This window comes from Olea europaea, unplaced genomic scaffold, assembly GCF_002742605.1.
Source record: "Olea europaea var. sylvestris unplaced genomic scaffold, O_europaea_v1 scaffold424, whole genome shotgun sequence".
Classification (NCBI taxonomy): Eukaryota; Viridiplantae; Streptophyta; class Magnoliopsida; order Lamiales; family Oleaceae; genus Olea; species Olea europaea.
In genome coordinates, this window is record NW_019262241.1 from 8982 (window position 1) to 32681 (window position 23700).

Genomic DNA, 23700 nt, shown 5'->3' on the forward strand with positions numbered 1-23700 from the left:
ACAAATACCGAGAATGCAGAACATTGTACATTTATTTACCAAATCGAATTTCAAAAAAAAATTTCAGATTTTTATTTTTTCAATATAAGCATAAAATAAATATTAAATATATATGAAGCACAAAATATAAATGCATATGAATATGGTGCTCAATCTTCAATTTTTCAACATTGAATTATACAAAATTTAGAAATATAATCTTCATATTCAATTCAATTATATCAACACTATGAAAGAATACAAGAAAAATAATTTGTATAATCTCGTATATTTCTTATTCAAGTATGAAATATACAAGAATATTTTTTTCTAGATAACACAATACTGTTATGCAATTGTAAAAATAATTTGTAATTATCTTCTTATATCATGGAAATATTTTTAGATATTGTTTCAAAAACTTTCTAAAAAACTAAAATTCATATAATAATAAAAATACGATAAATGTAAAATTCGTGCAATGCACGTGACAGTCATTGTGCAGAGATTTTTTTTTTAACTTCGCACTGTACAGAGAGTTTGCCAACTCTCCGCACTGTGAGAAGTTTTTTTTTGTTGCTTTTTTTTACTCCACACTGTACGAAGAGTACGCATTTTGTGAAGACAGTGTCCGCACAGAATACCATCTCTCCGCACTGTGCGAAGAGTTTTACCGTAGTGTTTGCTATCTTTCCGCACTCTGCGGAGAAAATTTTTTTTTTACTTCGCACTGTACGAAGAGTTTGCTATCTCTCCGCACATAGCTTGCTATCTTTCCGCATTATGCAGAGATTTTTTTCTTTCTTTTTTACTCCACACATGGCTTGCCATTTCTCCACACTGTGCGGAGAATTTATTTATGTTAAAGCTCATGTGTGAAGAGGTTTCTTTTTTTTTTTTTTTTTTTTTTTTTTTTTTTTTTTTTGCTCTTGGCAGTTTATATTTACTAAAATTATTATTATTTTTTAATGCTAATGATATGATATGTGGAAGAACATTTGTTTGATATAATTATTTTTTTAATGCTAGTGGCATGATGTGTAGAAGAACATTTGTTTGACATAAATAAAATGAAAAATAAAAAATGATATCATGCATAGTAAAATTGGATTAATTTACTATTGCATGAATAGTAGACCCTCCTTTCCCCTTTTTATTAGAAGTTAGAAATGTTCACACTTTTCATTTTTTGACATTTTCATCTTTCATTGCGAAAAAGATTTTCAATATAAAAATGTAAAATGACAAATATACACTCCTATTTAAATAAAAAAATTACAATTATACTCCCAAACTTTTTTAAAAACTACAAATGTGTCTCAATAAGTTAATAAAATGATAATTAGTATAAAATGTCCTTACCTTTTAATACTATTGTACAAAACGTATCTACCTTTCATTTTTTGACATTTTTCACCCTTGTTTTCACATTTCATTGCGAAAATTATCATTTTTATCCATTTTTTCAATTAAAAATTGTAAAATGACGAATATACCCTCCTATTTATTTTTCATTATTTATTTGAAATTTATTTGTACTTTTTTAAAACATTTTGGGAGTGTATTTGCAATTTATTCTTTATTTTTATTTTATTTAAATAAGAGGGTATGTTTATCATTTTACATTTTTTAATTGAAAAAATGATAAAAATAACGATTTTGCAATGAAATGTGAAAAATAAAGGTGAAAATGTCAAAAAAAATTAAATATATGGACTTTTTTCACAATAATATTGAAAGGTAGGAGTGCTGTGCTAATTACTCTTTTAATAATTTATTTAGACTCATTTACAGTTTTTTAAAAAGTTTGGGAGTATAATTACAATTTTTTTATTTTTATTTTTTTTTAAAAAAGCTTTTTTTTTTTTTCGTTGTACAGTTTATGATCACTTCATGATCGGCCATGATCCAATAAGTGTATTTAGTCACTGGAAATCGAATGTTGACATCCTCGAGGCTTGTTTAAATTTCAAGAACAATGTCTGCAAACCCAAATATATATATATTTTTTGTCAATTTCATGTTATATTATATTGAAAACTGTGAATCAGATATGCTAAAACTGTATAATACGAACTTACATTCAGAATCAGTTTTGTCCCACTTAGATCCGTCGCATCTTTTTTCCTGCTGTTCATCTTGTTTTTCAGCATTTGATGTATGTCTGTTATCCCTTAGATATTTCTTCGTGGATGATGCTCGAGAAGAATTTTGAGGATACATCTTCTTGGTGAGCATTTTCCGCAAAAGCTGTAAATTACGATTAATACAATTCATTAGGATTACCATGACTGAGAGCTCAACATAATATTATGCTCTTTAAAAGGACTCTAGGGAAACTGCATTAAAACGTGTTCAATCTGTCTACTTGTCCACTATTTACTTCATTTTTTGCACATTAGGCTTCATAAAGCATTAACCTAGTGTAAGATCTAATATCATCGAACATTTTCTGAAAATGTAATTGTTTAAGGCAGATATTCGCATCTTAGATTGTGAAAAACAGGGGACTAGACATTCTTAGGTAAAATTAGTTGCACTTTTTGCATAAGCATGAATTATATGGATTCATGTATCAAGAAAATAGAGACGGTTACCTTCTCCATCCGCGATTCAGGAAATGGATCTCGAAGGCTGGGAGTTGGTGCAAAGCCACTTCTGCAAGAAAACATTTTCTTGAGAAGAAAAGTTACTGATTTCTTGCCAATTGCTTTCTTCTTCTTTTCGCAAACATCTTTGCATCTTCCGAGGATTATTCTAATGGTTCGATCAATTTCTTCTTCGTCTTTATCATCCGAAATAGTGCTGATGCTGAATCTATTAGAAATTGTGCGATCTACTTCCAAGCTAGAAGGGCAGTTGAGGAATCTATCTAATGGCAGATCTTTAATTGGTTCTTCAGCTTTTGGTTTGCGAGTCAAAAGTTTTTTCAACTCCTTTTGTAACTTTCCGACTTCTTCAGCAGTGAATTCCGAAAAATCTGGAGAGGAACATTGCTCGTCCGGTAGGATTTCATTGTCTGGATTCTTTACAACTTGGCTCTCTTGATTTTCTGTAAGATCTGTGTTGCCAAAAGTTCCAATTGCCAGCAATCCTTGAGGCCAGTCACTGAATTCTTCTTTCGGAGGTTCGTTCTTTGTATGATCTGCATTAAGGAAGTTAAATTTGAGATCAATAAATAATAAACAAATTTATATGTAATAAGATATTTGAATTGCTATAGCCAATAGCCCCTAGATATGTAAAATTGTGCAGCAGAATGTAAATGGAGAAGAATTTTTAGAATTTTCCCCAGGTGTGAGGGCTATCATGTAAAAAAAATTCATAATTTTTTGTATCATTCCGTCGAAATAGTTAAGTTGCATCAGTTCCTAGCTGAAAATACACACATTAATTTAATCTTTTAAGGGGAAACAGATGATTATGAGACTCTAAATCGATGTATGACAGGCACACACACTGAACTCTTCCATTATGTCTAGAAAAGTTGCTTAATTTGCCCGACATTTGAAATTTTCGTCTCAGTCACTTCGAGAGTCCTTATAATCTTGATTGAGGCTGGATTTTCATGGAATATCTCCTACACTAACATCCAGAGAAGATATTCTGAGTGTTGTACCAGATGACTTCTTGATGGGGTCTTTGATTTTACTTTTCTTTAAACACTGATCATGCTAATCGATAATTTTTATGATTGCATGGAGATTAACAATCATTTTCCATTGTTAATAGCACTAGAATTGTACAGAATAGGAAAAAAAGACGAGCTCTTTCTTTAATCACTTATTAGTCATGGGAGACGGAAGTCTCATGCACAGTTATGCCTTCAAGCTAACTTTAAGAGTGAATCTTGTGCATACTTGGATCCACAAACGATATTCAATGAGAACTAAAGAAGCTCAATGTGGCAATTTTGATATACCAGATCAAGTTAGAAAGTGCATGTTTATAAAATTGAGTTACAGTTATATAATCCTCAAGTCCCCTCACAGCTCCCAATCCCTCTCCAAATTAACTTCTACAATCCTCCTCCACGGACAAAGGAAAAAGAATATTTTACTAGCAATTATCTCCTTAAAATATGTCTTACACCATTAGATCATTAACCAACACTGTAACAGAAGATTCACTTGCATTACATAAGAAGGAAGAAGAACATACTTGTAGCAGGAACTGCACTTGGCTTCTTATTCCCTTCTCCTCCATTGAACTTATTCTGCATCCAGTTGAAGAACTGCAGCCAAACAAATCAAAACCACTATAACAACAGTTTTTTTCCCTAATAAAATGAGACAAATATCTCACTATCTCTCACCTTCATTTCCAAAGAACAGTAATAAAATTCTCTTCACGTTGCTAGAAAATTTAGTAAGGCCTGTGGGAATTAATGGTTGTGTTGTGTGGTGTAATTGGGAAAAAGTCTGGCGCTCAAACAGCAGATCCTAGAAGCCAATAAGATTTCAGCTTTGGAACTAATAAATAGAGATTAATCTGTTATGAAAACCATGGCCAAAGCTGAGCAGCTTTTCATTGGTTCAAGTTACTAAATATTAGACAATTATTACCACCTTAACCATTGACTCAAAACAATCAACCTTGTATACAGGCTTGCTGTCAATAAATATCCCAATGCTGTACACGAATGGGCTGCCCCACGCGTCTCTTTCTTTTTTGCACTCAAAAGAGAATTCTATAGCTGTGAATATTCCTAGTTTTTCGACTAACATTATATATGGTAAGCAGAAATGAGTGAAGATAGTAATTCCAACCCTACAAACAATTCCACCCGAATTTATATATTGACAGTTACACATGGGTGATTGAGTTCTAGAGCCATGTATATATGTGCATTTTTGAATAACATTTATATACGGTGAGCATCAGAACAGCAACCAGATCACTACAATGTGGGGCTATCACACGATATTAGGTGTGTAAATACACAATGAGGTGAAGAATTTGGGGGCGACAAATGTTAAACGAGTATTCGTGGCACTGGTTTCATCCATGAATTAAGAATGCTAATTTCGAGGTATTACTGTCAATCTCGGGAACGTGAACTATCAGAAGATCACCGAATTGCAACCAGAATTAGGTCTAAGCACTTGCATTACGGGCTCAATCACCACAAAACGACAGCAAATAATCGAACAATTGGGGGATAAAACGACACAAGGTTTCACCAAATCTTAGGGAAATTACGGGAACAAAGTAAAATTGAAGAGTAATTGTCTTAAACCTCAAAAATCCTACAATTTAAACTATCTACAATTACGAGAAGAGAAGTTTAAAGAAATTGGCAGCTCCATACCACACTACATTTCCATCTGATCGTTAGATTTCCTCGTTCATAATCACAAATTTTCTGGGTTTGAAACGAGGAAGTCGTAAAATACGCTGTTTGAGTAATGCTGGAATGAAATGAGGAAAAATAGTCATCTTTCCATTCTTTTTCTTTTAATTTTTGTTTTTAAAAGTTCTTCAGTAACTTGGTTAGTTTAGAACTCTTTGGAAGTCCCAATAATTAATAAATTTAAGTTGACGTGTTTGATTGCTAATTACACTTTAATAAAAATTGAGTTTTTAGCCACTAAATTTCTGAAATTGTCGGATGTTACTTATTGGAATCATTTTCATTTCGCATTCTAACAGAATTGTTGACCTGCATTCTATCATTGTCAGATGTCTAATCACGAAAGATCGAAGTACATGTAAGAAATGCGTTTTTAATAATTTAATATACTTTAATAAATGCATTTGACTACTTGCTATACTTTAAGTTGATCGAATTTTAGCCAATAAAATTTTCAAAGTGATGAAGGGATGATATGAAAACCATGTGTTTTGTTGATTTTTTGTGTTTAATGTTGTATTATTATATATGTTTAGAAAGGTTTTTCCCCCTCCTAGGTTAAACATTTTATTAAATCATTTTGCTAATGGAATTATTAAGTGTTATTATAGCCCGTGTTTTGGGCTCCATTAAAAATGAATTTTGAGGAAAAATTAATTTTGAAATTATGATTTTTATTTTTTTTTAGAGAATGTGTAATTAAAAAATAAGGAAAATTTTTGGATTTACATGTAATATTATTTTATTGAAAAATGTGTGGTTGAAAATAAAAAAAGAGGAAAATGTATTTGACAAAAATGAAACCCAAACATGGGCTTGTCATGTTCAATGGTAGAATTCGAAAATTTAGGTATTTTTTTTAATTATATTGCAATTACGAAGAGCTTATTGTGTTTAAATGTGTAATCTTAGTGATATATTTATTTATATTTTCGAGATTCAAATATTGAAAGGATAACATATTTTCATATTGATGGTGCTATTAATGCTGCATGATCTTCCACGCGTGAAATAAAATAAGATAGGTGAAAAATGGTTGTGCTACTGCTGCGCATGTACATAAAAGGTTTACATACATATAATGTAGTAAAATATGATCGGGTCATAGTCTCTTCAACCAAAAGAAAAAAAATTCTTTGCTCTCTTTTAAGCATATCATATGTATATAAACAATTATGCAACTACTTATATGTAAGTAGCATTATTTCTTAAAAAAAAAAAAGGAATAGCATTTCAAATAAATGTCTTGACAAGTCATTAAAGTGAAATCAAACCAAATTGTAGTTCCCCAATTAAACAAAATTTAAGAAAAATTACCATTAAAGAATGGTGATTGAGTTTGATTTGATTGTCTCTCGTATTATATTCTATTAGCGAAATAACTTAATAAAATGTAAAATGTTCAACCTGAAAAATCTTTCTAAACATATAATAACACAATATTAAACACAAAATAAACAAAACCCATGTTTTCATATTATTCTAATGTCACTTTGAGATGTTTAGTGACTAAAACTTGACCCAACTTAAAGTATATTTAGCAAATAAAGATGCTTTGCTTATGTGGATTGTCCCTCTTTCGTGATTAGGCATATAACTGTGATGGAAGCCAATTGTGAAATTCATCTGCCGAAGCAGCTACTCCACTAGAGACATAGAATAAAATTTATTTCAACATATATCGTCCGAACTTGAAAAGTTTAGTGGCCAAAACTCGATATATCAAGGTATAGTGAGCAATCGAAAAATGTCAATCTAAGTTTAGTGAATATTGGAAAAATTAACCCTCATTTGCAGGCATTGATTTTGAACTTAATATGAGTTTGCTTAATACCTCAGTAGGCCTCCATTTGGTAGGTATTAAAATTAGATTTTTAGTAAATTTTGATAAAAGTTGATAAGATGCGTGATTGAAAAGTTGTGTAATCCATAAAATATATGATTAGAATTAATTATTGACTTTAACTTGACCCTTATTTGGTATTGATTAAAATTAAATTTTAATCTAAATCAAAATCAAAAAATTAATATATTGGTATTATATGGATCCTACAACTTTTTAACCATACATTTTATCAATTTTTTTTTTTTTTTATCAAAATCTACTTGAAATTTAATTTTAATATTTAGCCCTGTTTGTTTCTCATTCGTTTTTCATTAAAATAAAAAATATGACCGTTATCCATTACATCAAGCCACCAAATTTAAATTTCTATATGTTGTGTGAGGCCTATAATGACTATATTTTTCATTCTTATTCTTACAAAAATAAGAAACAAACTAGCTCTTACTTAGATTAAAATCTAAATTTTAATTAGTAGCAAATAGGAGTTAGATAAGTTGAATAGAATCACATATTTTAATACTACATTCCATGTTGGAATCATTAAAAATTTTAGGTCATATTTAGCCATATTATTTTTCATTTATTATTAACAAACATGTCAGATGAAATTATCGAGAATATATATATATATATATTTTTTTTTTATTTTTGAAAAAGAGTTGATCTAAAGCTTGTATCAATTAGACATAAAAGCTGAAGTTTTTGAAATATGGAGCTGCATACAGAACAAACCTTCTGAACATATGTTAGTCAATACGAAAGGACATACATAGTCTTATAGACATTATTCTAAAAATTAAGTCTATGTTCGATAATTATTATTTGGGAAAAATAATGTTCTGAATAATGAATTTTAGTAGAATGTACGTTTAAAAAATAAAGAAAAATTTTGAATTTACATGCAAAATATTTTATTGTATGAATATGGTTGAAAATGAGTACTAGTAAAAAGAATTTGAAAATAATAGTTGTCAAATAGGGACTTAACTTATATTCCAATTAACTAATATATTTTATCTTCTTATATTAGCAAGAAGACACACATACACTATTCTGTTGTTGATAATTCATATTTCAACTAGAATAGTTATATATATTATAAAATATGAAGAGAAAATAAAATAAAACACAAGCAATATTAATAAACAACGATAAATAGTACTTATTCTTGTCTGTGGAAGATGTTCCCCATATTCATCTCAGTCAAACCCAATGTCATTCAATTTTACCTCCACCATCTTGATTCATTAATAATTTCTATATAAAAATATTTACTCAAGAAAGTAAAATAAAAAATAGGAAATTATGCATGTAGTGGTGCTAAAAAGATAATATATATTTACTTGTACTTAATGTCAATATGATTCACTTCGACACAAGAATCGCTATAAAATAATCGGCAAAATGTCCCAAAAAGAGAAATAGCTTACACGTTAGCGGTGTAGATATCACCAATTTAACACTTGAGTTTATAGGAGAAAAACGTCATTCATCTCGTCACCAATTTTGTAACAAATTTGCTTGGCTGAATTTGTACATAGATATTTTTTACATGCTCCTCGAGATGCATGTAAAGAAAAAGTGAAAGAAAGTCTAAGAAAGTCACACCCACCAAGAAAATAAGCCCTTTTTTTAATTAACATTAAGAAATTAAGGGAAACCATGTGATTGCATCAAGTAGAAGTCTAGGGTTTCGAAATCAAAAACCATAAGTTTGAATGGAAAGAAGAGATTTGCTAAATGTGGAATGTTCTCCTCACCATATGATGTGGACATCTATTCTCCATAAAGTGGATGTCATCGATTGTTGACTGGCTAGCATTTCAATGGATCTTGAATATATTTCTTGCACATATTTCTGCGAAAATAGTTGTCATTAGTACTATGTACTAGGGTTTCTAGTACAGTTGATCATCTTTAACTTTTAATTATCAAGTATCAAATACCTCTTAAAAACTTAAAATTTACGATTTCTGCTTACAATTCCGTGACTATTAAATTTGTAAGTACTCGTGATGACCTACAGCGTGACCCATTTATGCAAATGTAAAGTACCGTGTATGAACATACGTAGAGTCATTAGGATATTAACACATGGGTATATACCAATCGTATATGTCTAACAAAAGCAACATAAGTCACTAGATGTGTTAAATTGTATAAAACGACCCAAATCCAAAAACGGCTCTCCTCATTAATGGCATGATCCATTATATAATGTATCATAGACCGGTCCGCCTTGTGAGCATGTTTGTGTGTGGAGCTTCCATCTAAGCCATAGGATGCGAATTCTTTTATAGAAAAAGCATGCCCTAAGATGCTCTTATCAGAATTTAACATTGGGGATTGGTGGCTTGTTGGTTAGTCAAGAATAGGCCTAGTCGTCAAATGGGTTGGTCTGAGTGTTTCAATACTCGAAACCTCCTATTATAATTTGGATATATAATAAATGAAATTATTCGCGTCCTTAAGAAGTGAAGCCCATTAGCGTAGTAACCCATTAGCCCAATCAACACATTCATGATACACCCATGACCCATTTACAACCCATTCTCAATTCTATTGAATCAATTCCATTTCGATTTTCACTATTCGCTCTCCCCCCTTCGCTGTCTCTAACTCTCCACTCCACTAGCCATCCTATTCCTCCCTCTCACCTAGTCCTGGTGTTACCGCCGCTCAAACTCAACCTCCTCCTCCCTGATGTGATCCAAGGTAGGCTTCCAAGTTTCAAGGAATTGACGCATTTTGATTGGGAGCCAAGGTCGAGAATTGAGCTAAGTTTGGCACTAATTTGGGATAATAAAGCCAATCAATATCATCATCAAGCCATGGTAGTTAACGTATTGAAGATTGTGAGCCAAGTGACAAGTCATGTGTTGGAAATGAAGGCCGGAAGCAATTGGAACGAAATGGAACAAGTAGCCGAAAAACGGAGGCAAATACCAAGCTGTGCGACCGCACAGCATTGCAGCCATGCGGCCGCACAACAAGAGGCAGGGATTTGGTTGGCCGAAATCATATGAACCATGCGACCGCACCAGTTTGTACCATGCGGCTGCACCGTTGAAGTCAGAGGAGAATTTATTGCCTTGTGCACGAGAATCCTATTTTGTTTTAAATAGGATTATTTCATTGTATTTTCAGAAGACTTTGATTATTGAAAATAGAGATTTTTCTCGTGAAACTTCACTTCAAACTTTGTTCTTAAATGGACGATTCGAACTTATCAAGAAAGTAATTTCTTGTGGCATTCACAAATCAAGGGAGATTTCATAAATTGGGTAATCACGTGGTCAAGATATTCATGTAATTGTCTTGGTTTCTAGTTCGATAATTTATTGGGTCGAACTTACAATTTCGGATTTTGATTTCTACAATCGTGTAATCAAGAGGTCCTCCATAGTGCCGTTCTTGTTGGGTTGCTTCGTTCACTATTTTGGGATCAGATTCATAAACCTTGGTCATATTGGCGTCCTTGGGATCCGATTCAATATCCTGTGGGTTCAATTGCAACCTTACTGATCAGGTTCGCATCATTCCCGAAGTTGGACAAAGCAAATTAAGTAATGCAAGGAATTGAGGATTTTGGTTGACAGAGATGATCAAGGGACGTTGGCACGCTGCTCCAGATTTTCACCAAGCCTATGGGTGACATGCATATTTTGCATTTTTTTTTTTTTTTATATTCTATCCCTTGTTGTGGCTATAGTTGTTGACACTGTTTCTGATTCACTCATCGATTGTTTACTCTATTACATTTACTCATTTGAGACATTGCCATATTTTCATGTGATAGCTGAAGTTCCTCGTACCCAAAAAACTTGATATTGTTTCTTGCCATGTTCTTGAGCTGTACATTTGCTTATATATCTGTTAGAAGCTTTGAGTATGAAGTGTGATCTTTTCTATTGCTGGCACTGATGTGGCCTAAATGTGATGTTATGACTTGATATGGTCATTTTCTCGAAGGTGAATTGATTATGTGAATTGGGCCTTCACCTTCTTGTTTAGTAGAAGAAGGTGAAGCCCCAATCATCAGCCAGCAGAAGAAGAATTGATTATGTGAATTAGGCCACTTGATATGGTCATTTTCTTAGCATGTTGCTGAACCGTGATTTGATTTTGTGAATATAAATTATATTATTTTTAGTATTGTCGTAATATTGTTTTATATTTTTAGCATCATTAAAACCATGACCAAAAACTCGACGTTCAGCGTCGATAAAATTTTGCCCGCATTGAACTAATATACTAGCTCCGTCCCTACACACACACACACTACTCATTGATATTTGTGTAAGGGAGAAAATCCAGTTAAGAAATTTTCAAGAAGCTAAGAAATTTAACTACATGACTACAAATAGTGGAAACTAAAATTAAGAAAAGAGGAGAAAATTAGAACATTAAAATACAGTTTGAAATGATTTTTCTTGGTGAATCTTATTTTTCTTAATGATTTAATTGACATTTATTCACAGTGGATCTTTACCGTTGTTGTGGCATGAAATGCCACCTTAGTTAATTGCTACGTCTTGAAAGTGTTAAAATAAAATAAAAATCAATTTTAATCTTTTAATCTAAATCCTTTCTAATGTGTCACGTGAAACATCAGTTATAATATCATGTAAGCTAAGCAATTTCATCATTTGGCAGAGGATAAGTAATCCAATAAAATACAATAATGGAGCCTAAAACTAAATGGTAGTTCAATGATGCAACAAATACAAATTAAAGTTTAGTTATCAAATTGATATTTCTCTTAAAGTTCGACCAGAAATGAAGTTTACCTTATTACTATATATTCGCAATTGACTTCAAAGGATCATTGATGGATGCGAAAAGGGATCCTAAGTATTTGATGGGAAAATTGGAACGCAAACTCATATTAAGAATTTTAAAATAAGAAGTAAAGTAAGTCGTGGTTAGTGTTAGCTTCAGTGTACTTTGAGACAATAATTGAACGTGTAGAACACTAATATTTAAACAATCAAGCTCGGCTCGATACTTTGGCTTGTGGACTTATGGATCGAGCTAGCTTGTATTTTTATCTTTTGTTTTTAAAAAAATTAATAAATAAGACAAAAAAAGCAATTGTTAAAAAGAAATTGATAAAATAAATTAAAAATGAGTCGGCTCATGGAAAAGAATTGAGCTAGGCTCAACCCATTTACCACTCATAGATAACTAACGTATCTATTTCAATGAACATATAGACTTATATAGCTACTAGTTTTGGGGAATCGTGTCTCCTATATTATAAACAAATTTGAGTGATGCTACACATATAGGAGGGGTTTTCGCGCAAGGGATAATTTCGTCATTTGTCGATATTTGTCAATTTTAATTGATTTTCATCAAAACAGACAAAAAATTGCACCATAAAGGTGCTGCCAATACGGCAACTTTAAAGTGCCTATGAATAACTCCCTGTATGTTATGTGTGTACTATTTGTTGGAGATAAAAATATACTCAGTTAAAATTATTTATTGTGCCAAATAAAGCAAGCGTCTTTTTATACTTAAAAGGCACTTAATATGTGTTGTAAAATTATGAAATAATTATTGTTGATTATTTAATCTTATCATGACATATATAGATAAGTTTTATCTAGTTTAAAAAGTTTTTTACTCTAATTGTAAATCTCATTTTCAACCATATAAATATCAAGCCTTAGTTTTAATAAAATGCACATTTCAATTTCTAATCACTCTATTTCTTCTCTTATATTTCTCTCTTATTCCTTTAATTTTATAATATGTTAACGGCATGAAGAAACTCAACCAAAATATAGAGGTAATTAAAAATCAATAGTTTAAAAATTCATAGGATTTGGATAGCCTACACAAATGTGATCAAACCATTGATATCTCGGTATTTCATGTTATGATCGTCATGAAATTTGGTCAGGACATTCACAACTCATTGTTTGCGAAATCCAATGGTTATAACTAAAATTCCATTCATGAGAAATTTGTACGTGAAAAGTAGCCAAATTCTTGCAAAAGAATTCTTTCATTGGTGATTCTACGCCACTTACGAAATCCATCAATTTTTATTCAAATTTTATAGTCTTTTGAATTGGTTGTCCAGTATAAGAATTGCATATTATTTTAATTACATAAATTGCATGATTGCCTTAAATAATTATTATAGTGCACGCATCCTCCCAAAAATTTCAATTGATAAATTGTCACGTTTTTTTTAATTGCTTGTTATGTATAGATTATAATCATTACATTGTATATATTCAATTTTTGTATTCAATTTGCATAATATAATTGATCACAAAATAAAATATATTAGTTGTGCATATCTACTTGATATGTTTAATTTGTTGTGCTCCCAAAAAATATAACGTCACTATTCTAAAAGAATAATATTTGCTCCTAAAGAGTATAACGTTACAATTTCAATATTATAAAATAATGTTGTGATATTGCTCTAGAAGAAGTAAACTTTTATATTAAATTAATATTGTTGACCTAAAAAAATGCGCCAACAGAATTATTAACTCATTCCCTACACGTAGACATCATCTGCACACTTAGCACCCTGTTAGGAGGCAAAGGCCGTCAGTCAAAGAAAAAGGTCCAGCGATCGTTTGCACTCCGACGATCAAATCAACTATTGGCCAAGAGAAAAAATGAGTGCAAGAGAGGAAGGGGGATTTTGGCTAGAGTTTAGAAACGTACCTTATGTGTGAATGAATCCATATATATAGAAAATGGAGACGAGCTAGATGGGTTTGGTAAGCTAATGGACCTCGTCAAGCCACATCCATTAGAAAGCCCAATATGAAATATTTTATGGATATAACAATAATCCTCCAAGTCTGAGTCGTTCATTCATGCGCAGGTCGAACTTTAAATATAAGTGGTCAAGTAGACGAAATTCAACGAATTGCTTCAGAAAATATGAATAGCTCCAATATGTGAGGACTTACAAACCGCCTCAGAAAATATACATGTCAGCCTAATAAGCGAGGGCTCACAAATTGCCTCGAAAGATGTCGCATATAATTTTTTGAAATTTTGACAGCATCTCCTCTATAATATGGACTAAATCAACTTGTAATACAACATAATATTTTCACCGTACATATATAAAATAAAATTGGGTCCATTTGCTCAAAATACTCACAACTATGAGGTGAATAATGACATATCACATTTTTCTGAAATATAATATACAGAAAGCCTAACATGCATCATAGTGGGCGTCGCATGCCTGACGATAATGTAGATAAGTGACAAATATACTAGAAGAATAATCAATTATACTCGTTTTTCTTAACTCAAGTTTTGTCCCATTAAATTTACTTGATAGGATTTTAACAAAGTTTTATTTTGTTACTCCCATTCTGTTATAAATATTTGTACTTTTCTTTCCTTCGTTTAATATTTTTATCCTACTAGATTTTTGTCAAACTAGATTTTTAAAGAGACGGTTATTATGCAAATAATCATCAAATGGGGAGTTTTAAAATTATGAAATAATTATTGATGATTATTTAGTTTTATCATAATACGTAGATAAATCTTATCTAGTCTAAAAAGTCTATTTATTTTGAACCCTATAAATACGGGGTCTTAGTTCTCAATGAAATTTACACTTGAGTTTTGCTTCTATATATTTCTTTTCTTATATTTTTCTCTTATTCCTTTAGTTTTATAATAAATTTTATATTATTAAACATCAATTTTCTTTTCTTTAAGAAATAAATGTTACCACGGTTTATAAGTGGTATTCTTAAACTTTGTAATTTACTTTACTCTCAGTTGATCTCATTGTTATAAAAATATATCCGAACATCGATCTTAAAAAGAAAAATGATTAAGGGTCAAATGATTGAATTGGAGTCCGGGATCCACTCGATGATTGTTTAAAGAAATAAAAGAATAATTAAATACATAAATTTATGTAAAAAAAATTTAAAAAATTGAGTTTTTGGGCCAAATTTTCAACAATTTAAACCAGTGGATGGATCGATGAATTTAATAAAACCAGGATAAAACCAGGCAAATCAACAAGTTTATGGACGATTTTTTAAAATATGAATTTGTTTACCTAACCGATCGGCTTTGGCTCAGTTTTCGATTTCATCTTTCAAATTGATCGAATGGATTCTAATAATAATGGTTGATCCCATTGGATTACAGTTCATTACAAAATGAAAAATTAGGATTGAACTTTCTAATCTTTCAAGTAATGCGATAATAGATATGTACCTGTAAAAACGAGGATACGAATCCTTAACCAATACAATGTCGTACTTTTGGAGTCAAATACAAAAAATTTATATTTAACTGTTTAAAAGTCAAAACCTGTTGTTTGGTAGGGATTAAATCCAAATTTTAATCTAAGTTAAAGTGAATAATTAATTTTAATCACATATTTCATAATATCTACAATTTTTCAACAACATATTTCATCAACTTTTATCAAAATTTACTAAAAAAATTACTTTAATTCTCATCAAAGAGGCTAAAATGCACATTCTACTCCTTTGAATTAAATAAAAGAAAAAAAATTGCTAAAAACATAAAAGGGTATCATTATTTTTATCCACGATTATTTCATATCTATCCAATTTTTAAAAATTTCTATATTACATTTTTAACTTTAAGTAAATTTACTTAAAAATGTAAAAATAAAATCAAAGAAAATGTATTACTCTTAGGATTATGTTCTTTTGGACATTACGTTTGTTTGCTAACTATGGGTACTTGTTTTCAACCTGTTTGAAGAATTAACACAGCAGATTAAAATCCTAGGATGACGTCATAAAATCTTGTTAGTGAAGCTCAAGAAGCACGGTATGAAAAGAATTGTGCTAGGCGTACAACAATTGATACAATAATTTATCACGGACGTCGCCTCTTCATGTTAGAGGACTGTATAAATTGTTGTACAGCAAGTGCTGTACAAGCATCAAAACCCATATGAAAATGCTTTCTCGATGTTAAGCAAAATAAAACCAGCTACTGAAACGCAGGGTGCGGTAGCAAGATTATGATCATTGTTTGCATTGAAATATATGAACTGATAAACACCACCAATGAAATTGAAACACTTCGCTAAAAGCTTTAGTTGTGCAAATTCTCCTTCCTTCAACCGACAAGTTATAAGATTAGACAGGGACGGGAAGAACATAAAAAGTACAAGAAGTCAACTATATTCATCTAAATAATATAGACTATAGCTTCAAGTGAGACACTAATGGAAACAACAAACTAAGCCCTGTTTAGGCTCCATTAAAATCAGTTTTTGAGGAAAAGTGTAGCTTGAAATAGTGATTTTTATGAGAACACGAGGTTAAAAAATACGAAAAATTTTGATTTTATGTGTAATATTATTTTATTGAAAAACATGTGATTAAAAAGAAAAAAAAGACAAAAGTACATTTTGAAAAAAATGGGATTCAAACTGGGTCCAAGTCCTTGTTCTAAATTTGGGATTAGCTAAATAAATCCATTTTTATTGCTATGAGTAGTTTGTTGTAAGATCTATTAAAAATTTAAAACAACTAGATTCTTAAAGATCACAATAAATCATACGATTTTAGTCTAACCTCCATCTCGTAACATGTTTCACTAAAATTGTCATCTCGTAGAAAAAAGTTCCGTAAGTCTACGCAAAACATGTCTCAATCACCTGAGTTGGTTGATGAGTTTGTTTCACTCACGAATTTCTCACAATTTTAGCTCGATTATTTATTAGATCTTGTGAATATAGAACGTTTTTGATGTGTTTGCTAGTATTATTTTGAAGATTAGAAAATGCGATGCAAAAATAAGGTACTAAAGCGGTTGAAGAGGCCAAAAATAAAGAAATTGGAGCAGAAAGGCAACGCCTGGGTTCTACGAGACAAAAAAAATGAAGAATTTAACCCGAGAAGCAGCACCTAGCGCTTAGGCACTGCACCGGGGTTGTCTAGCGCTCGTTTTTTGCCCGTTTTGAAATCCATAAAAACCCTACTTTCTACACAAACGAGGGGCACATATAAATACAATTTTCTCACACTTTTGAAGGGGATTCACACATTAAGAGGCAAGATAACATAATTGGAGAATCAAAAGAGGAATCAAAAGGAGGAAAACATAAAACAATTGAAGGTTTAACACATTGATTGGAAGAGAAAGGAGATTGGTGCAAGAATTCTACTTTTTCTTCTATATCTTTACTACAAATCTGGTGTGTATTTTAAGACAATTGATTGTTTTTTTTTTCGTTCATTATGAATAGTTAAATTCGTTGTTAAGACGAATAATGTAACTAATTGAGATCCTTTATATTTTCTTATTAAGATTCTTGATTTTTACTATTTCATGTGTTGATTTTACTATAAAATGAATACATTAAATTACTTGATCAATAATTTGATGATTTTGTGAATCCTTTACAAAAAAAAAAAAAATAGGAGTTTAGGATTTAGACCATATAATAAAATCCGGTAAATTGGTATAATGGGTAGAGATACTTGTGCCAATTATTGCGATCATAATTGAATTCCTAGGTCAAAGAACTCGTTTAACTAAGTTGAATTTGCATAGAGATATGAAATTTAATTAGTTAAATATGCTTAACGAGAACTCTAGAGAGGTAAGTTGAATACAATAGGAGAATTCGACTACTACTACATTAAATGTGAATCTTCATTTGATGTGTAAAGGTGATCAATAGGTGAAGTTATTCTGCCATAACGCCATTCATTATTTGATTTTCAAACCAATTGTGTGTGGATCTATTTACTTTTTAGCATTTAGATTAAAACTCAAAATCCTACAACTTTTTATTTATTTTTATGAAATAGTGGTTAAATAAAAATTGAATTAAGAGTTAGAAAATAGTCCTTGTGAGATCGACAATCCGGACTCTTAGGTCAACTATTACTTGTTACGGTCCATACACTTAAGAAAATAAAATTGACAACAAATTTTTGATACCGTTGTCGAGGACTATTCCTTTTAGTCTTAATTTATTTTTATTTTTAACTATTATTTGATTCGTTTATTTTCTTTCATTATAGAAAACTGTGTTCATTATATGCTTCGTGCCCAAGGTGACGATCTTGAACCGTTTGACTCGAAGATAGAACGTGCTTTCACACAAAGATGCAAAGAGCACAAACAAAAACAACATCAAATGGCTGACAATCAACATATTCCTATTCCTATTCCTATTCAACCAATTGGACAAATGACCGCAAGAGTAGTGACATTACAGGAACAACAGCATAAGGGAGGGGAAATAAATGAAGGAGATTTGTCAGTCCCAATGTTATCGACACCTATAGCAGCACCTACGCGCTCCAGTATAGTATATCTAGATTTTGGGGTAAACAATTTTCAGATAAAAGATGACTGGATTAATTTGATGAGCAACACTTTTCAATTCTATGGCTACCTCACGAGAACCCAAACACACATATCTCTAGGTCTATCAGGAATTGTTAGAATTGTCATGCTCCCGGGGTTAATAAGGATGCCATTAATTTCCATATACACTAAGAGATGTAGCATTGGAATGGCTGGATGCCGAGCCTGATGGAAGTATTACCATATGGGAGAACTGATTGGAAATCAGTTCATTATTTCTACACGGGACTTTCACCACTGTCCAAATCTCAAGTGGATTTCTTTGCAGGTTGATCGATCATAGGAAAATCGGTGCAACGATGTATGGATCTATTTGAGTTGATTGCCACCACACATTCAATGTTCTCATCTGAAAGAGTAGCACCATCGAAGATAGGTGGAATGTATGAGTTAGACAGCACATCATCTACCAACGCCCAAATAGTAGCGTTGACAAAATAGGTAGAATTATTGGTGAAGTCACAAACAAAATGAGCACATGCAGTGATAGTTGGTCCATCATGCAAAAATTGTGGGCTAATCATCTAATAGAAAACTACACATCTATGGATATTCCAGAGGAACAGGTCAACTTCATTCAGAATGGTTCTCGAAGTTTTATTCCATTTGCTAAAACATACAACCCAGGATGGAGACAACACCCAAACTTCAGATAGTTGGATAATCAGCAAGGAAATAGTTCAAACAATGCCCGACAAGAGAAAAAATCAAGTTTGAGGGAGATGTTCAACCAATACATGCAGAAGATAGACAAAGTGTTCCAGCAGATTGACATTAACTTTCGAAATCAACAAGCATCCATCAAGAAACTGGAAACTCAAATTGGTCAGATAGCTCAACAACTTATAGAACGTCTGCAAGGGATATTGTCAGGCAACACAATTGTCAATCCAAAAGAGCAAGTGCATGCTATTACAACTAGAAGTAGGGTGCAACTTCCAGAGATACACGTCAAGAGACTAGAGAGAAAGATAAAGAAGTGATAGTTGAAGAGGTTGGGAAAGAAGTAGAATCTAAACCACTAACTACTGAGGAAGATGAAAGGAAAGAAATATCCACAGTGAGAGCACCTAGCCTCGTAAAAGCTTATGTACCACAAATTACCTTTCCTCAAAGGTTACAGAAAAAGAAGTTGGACAAGCAGTTTTCCAAGTTTGTGGAGATTTTTAAGAAACTACATAAAATACCTCATTTGTAGATGCAATAGCCCAAATGCTCAGCTATGCAAAATTCTTGAAGGAGATCCTGTCTAATAAAAGGAAGCTAGAAGAACATGAGATAGTCTGCCTAAATGAGGAGTGCAGTGCAATTCTATTGAAAAGGCTACCTCCTAAACTAAAAGACCTAGAGACTTTCACAATACCTTGCACAATTGTTTCTAATTATTTTCAACATTCTTTATGGAATGTAGATGCTAATGTTAATTTGACGCCTCTCTCTGTTTACAGGTCTCTAGGATTAGGAGAAGCAAAACCTACAACCATTTCTTTGCAATTGACTAACAGATCAATCAAACGATCGAAGGAGATTATTGAAAACTGCTAGTCAAAGTTGATAAATTCATTCTTCCGGTTGCCTTTATCATTTTGGACATGGAAAAGGATTCAAACATTCCTCTAATCTTGGGAAGACCCTTCCTAGCTATTGAAAGAACGCTGATAGATGTTTACAATGGAAAGATGATTCTTCGGGTGGACAATGAACAAGTCATACTCAACATGTTCAAGGCGATGAAACATCCATTGACTTCAAACACTTGTTGTCAAGTACATGTTCTTGAAGAACTTGTGGCAGATACATTTGAGACGGAAGCTTCAAACATTTCTTTGTGAAGCAGAAATTGCACAATTGGAGGCAACAAGAGTAGAAAGAACTGAATGTGCTGTCAACTTAGCCGAACAACCAATAGGAAGGAGACATAGGCAGTATGAATCTCTTGGTGCCAACCCCTCACCGCTAGTACCATCAATGGAAAAGGCCCTAGCTATTGAGTTAAAGCTGTTGCCATCATACCTACGTTATGCATACTTAGGAGATTTTGCAACACTTCCAGTGATCATTGCAAATGAAATGACAAATGAGGAGGAGAGCGAGCTATTGGAGGTACTCAGAGAGCATAAAACTGCAATTGGATGGACAATAGCTAATATAAGATAAATCAGTCCTACTTTGTGTATGCACGAAATTTTATTGGAGAACGAGTCAAAGCCATCAATAGAAAGATGACACATGTTAAATTCAACTTTGGAGGAAGTGGTGAGAAAAGAAGTGCTGAAATTGCTGGATGCAGGTATTATTTATCCCATCTCTGATAGTTCTTGGGTGAGTCCAGAATATGTGGTGTCTAAAAAGGGTGGAATTACTGTAGAGAAGAATGAGAACAACGAGATGATACTAACACGATTAGTGACATGATGGAGAGTATGTATAGATTACAGGAAGCTAAACAATGTCACCAGAAAGGACCATTTTCTATTGTCATTCATTGATCAGATATTGGAGAGGTTTGCCTGACACTTTCATTACTGCTTTTTAAAAGGATATTTAAGGTACAATCAGATAGTTATTGATCTAGAAGACCAAGAGAAAACAACCTTCACATGCCCATATGGAAGGTTTGCATTTAGAAGGACACATTTTGGTCTATGCAACACACTTGCAACCTTTCAACGATGCGTGATGACCATATTTTTTGACATGGTAGAAAAGTACATTGAGGTTTTCATGGACTGCTTTTCTGTATTTGGAGATTTCTTTGATGACTGCTTGGATCGGTTGTCTCTCATATTGCAAAGATGTGAAGAAAAGAACCTAATGCTAAATTGAAAAAAATGTCATTTCATGGTAAAAGAGAGAATAGTACTGGGATACAGAATTTCTGCACAGGGCATTGAGGTGGACAAAGCCAAGGTACAGGTGATTGAGAAATTGCAGCCACCTAATTCCGTAAAGGGCATCAGAAGTTTTCTGGGTACAAAACCACTGTGCAACCTGTTGGAGAATGATATACCATTTAACTTTTCTGATGAGTGTTTAAAGGCATTTAACACTTTGAAGGAAAAATTGACATTAGCACCTGTAATAGTGGCGCCAGATTGAGAATTGCCTTTTGAGATCATGTGTGACGCAAGTGATTTTGTAGTTGGACAATGCTAGGGTAACGCAAAGAAAAAGTATTTCATGTTATCTACTACGCCAGCAAAACACTGATAGATGCTCAGATCAATTATGCAACAACTGAAAAGGAGATGCTCGCCGAGGTTTTTGCTTTTGATAAATTCCATTCCTATGTGATTGGGTCCAAGGTGATAGTCTATACGGACCATGCGACTTTGAAGTATTTGTTTGAGAAGAAGGATGCGAAACCAAGGCTAATTCGATGGGTTCTATTGATGCAAGAATTTGAAATTGAGATTCGTGATTAAAAAAAAAGGAACAGAAAATCAGATAGCAGATCACTTATCAAGGATAGAGCAACTGGAAGATTAAGATGATGTGAATATTAATGAGGTCTTCCCGGAGGAGCAGTTATTGCAGATAGAAAAAGCTCTGTGGTATGCAGACATTGTTAATTACTTAACTAGTAGCTATATAGATCTAGATCTCACCTATCAGCAGAAGAAGAAGCTGCTGCATGAAGCGAAATTCTATTATTGGGATAATCCAAATTTATACAGAAGATGGATAGACCAGATCATTAGAAGATGTGCTAGAGGACGAGATGAAACCGATCCTTTCAAGAGTTCATGCTTCGGCTTATGGAGGACACTTTGGACGCACTAAAATAGCAGATAAAGTGCGTTAATGTGGTTTCTTTTGGCCTACTTTATTCAAGGACTGCCACAACTTCTGCAGGTCATGTGATAAGTGTCAGAGAACAGGTAACATATCAGCTCGTCATGAGATGCCACTTAATAACATTCTGGAAGTGGAAATATTTGATGTCTGGGGGTTGATTTTATGGGTCCTTTTCCATCATCTTACAACAGTCGATATATTCTAATGGCAGTGGACTATGTCTCTAAATGGATGGAAGCTAAAGTATTGCCTACAAATGATGCAAGAGTATTAGTAGACTTCATAAAGAAACATATCTTTACCTGCTATGGATCATCTAGAGCCATAATAAGTGATGGTGAAACTCATTATGCAATCGGTTATTTCAAGCAGTACTTCATAAGCATGGGGTACAACATCGAATTGCCACTTTTACCACCTTCAGACAAGTGGACAGGTGGAAACCTCTAACAAACAATTTAAAAGAATTCTAGAGCTCACTATGAATGCATCTTGAAAAGACTGGTCAAAGAAATTGGACGATACTTTATGGGCATATTGCACACCGTATAAGACGCCCATTGAAATGTCCCCATATTAACTAGTCATTGGAAAAGCATGCCACCTACCAACGGAGTTTGAGCACAGAGCATACTGGGCATTGAAGCAGTTGAATATGGACCTTGAAAAGACTGGAAAAATAAGAATTCTACAATTGCATGAATTGGAAGAATTCAGGAGAGAAGCTTACTATAATGCATCTATCTACAAAGAGAAGACAAAACGGTGGTATGATAAAAATATTCAGCAACAAATTTTCAGAGTAAGAGATCAAGTGTCACTGTATAACTCCAGGATTAAACTCTTCCAGGAAAGTTAAAATCCAAGTGGTCTGAACCTTTCACAGTTGCCCAGTTATTTCATTATGGCACTGTTGAACTACACCACCCAACAAAAGGAAACTTCAAAGTTAACGGTCAACGCATCAAGCATTACATAGAAGAGTTTCCCATTGTCAAAGAGAGTCGTCAACTAGCTGTTCTAGACTAACCGCGGCACCAAGTCCATCTAATGACTTAAAAGAAGTGCTTCTTGGGAGGCAACTCAAGCTCTATCCTATTTTTGATTATTAGTTTTTGTTTTAATTTTATTGTTTCCTTAATAATCTATGCTATAGTAATTGTAATGCCCCGACCTCTAGTGGACCAATTCGCTACTTACTTTATTTAGCTTAACCGGTGGTTTAGTAACAAGTGTATACATTTTAGCGGAAGCTTACATCTTTGAATAATAATTTAAATAACAATATTTCAAATACTTTAAACAAGAACACTGAATCATTTTTCAAAACAATAAAATGTAA

The 23700-nt window shown here is 32.5% G+C and overlaps 1 protein-coding gene across 1 annotated transcript; it reads right to left on the reverse strand.

Annotated features, from left to right (window-relative positions):
• Positions 1-1833: 1833 nt before the first annotated feature.
• Positions 1834-5276, reverse strand: LOC111387775. The gene is made up of 5 exons (XM_023012363.1): positions 4295-5276; positions 4141-4213; positions 2577-3124; positions 2061-2229; positions 1834-1961 (listed from the first exon to the last, which is right to left on the reverse strand). The coding sequence occupies exons 1-5, from the start codon at positions 4298-4300 to the stop codon at positions 1942-1944; spliced, it is 816 nt and encodes a 271-aa protein (XP_022868131.1). The 5' UTR covers positions 4301-5276; the 3' UTR covers positions 1834-1941.
• Positions 5277-23700: the final 18424 nt, after the last annotated feature.

Coding starts and splice junctions, on each gene's coding strand:
- LOC111387775 (XM_023012363.1), bottom strand. Junction 3,125..4,140: donor AAGTGCAGTTCCTGCTACAA/GTATGTTCTTCT, acceptor TCCTTAATGCAG/ATCATACAAAGAACGAACCT. Junction 1,962..2,060: donor GGACAAAACTGATTCTGAAT/GTAAGTTCGTAT, acceptor TTGGGTTTGCAG/ACATTGTTCTTGAAATTTAA.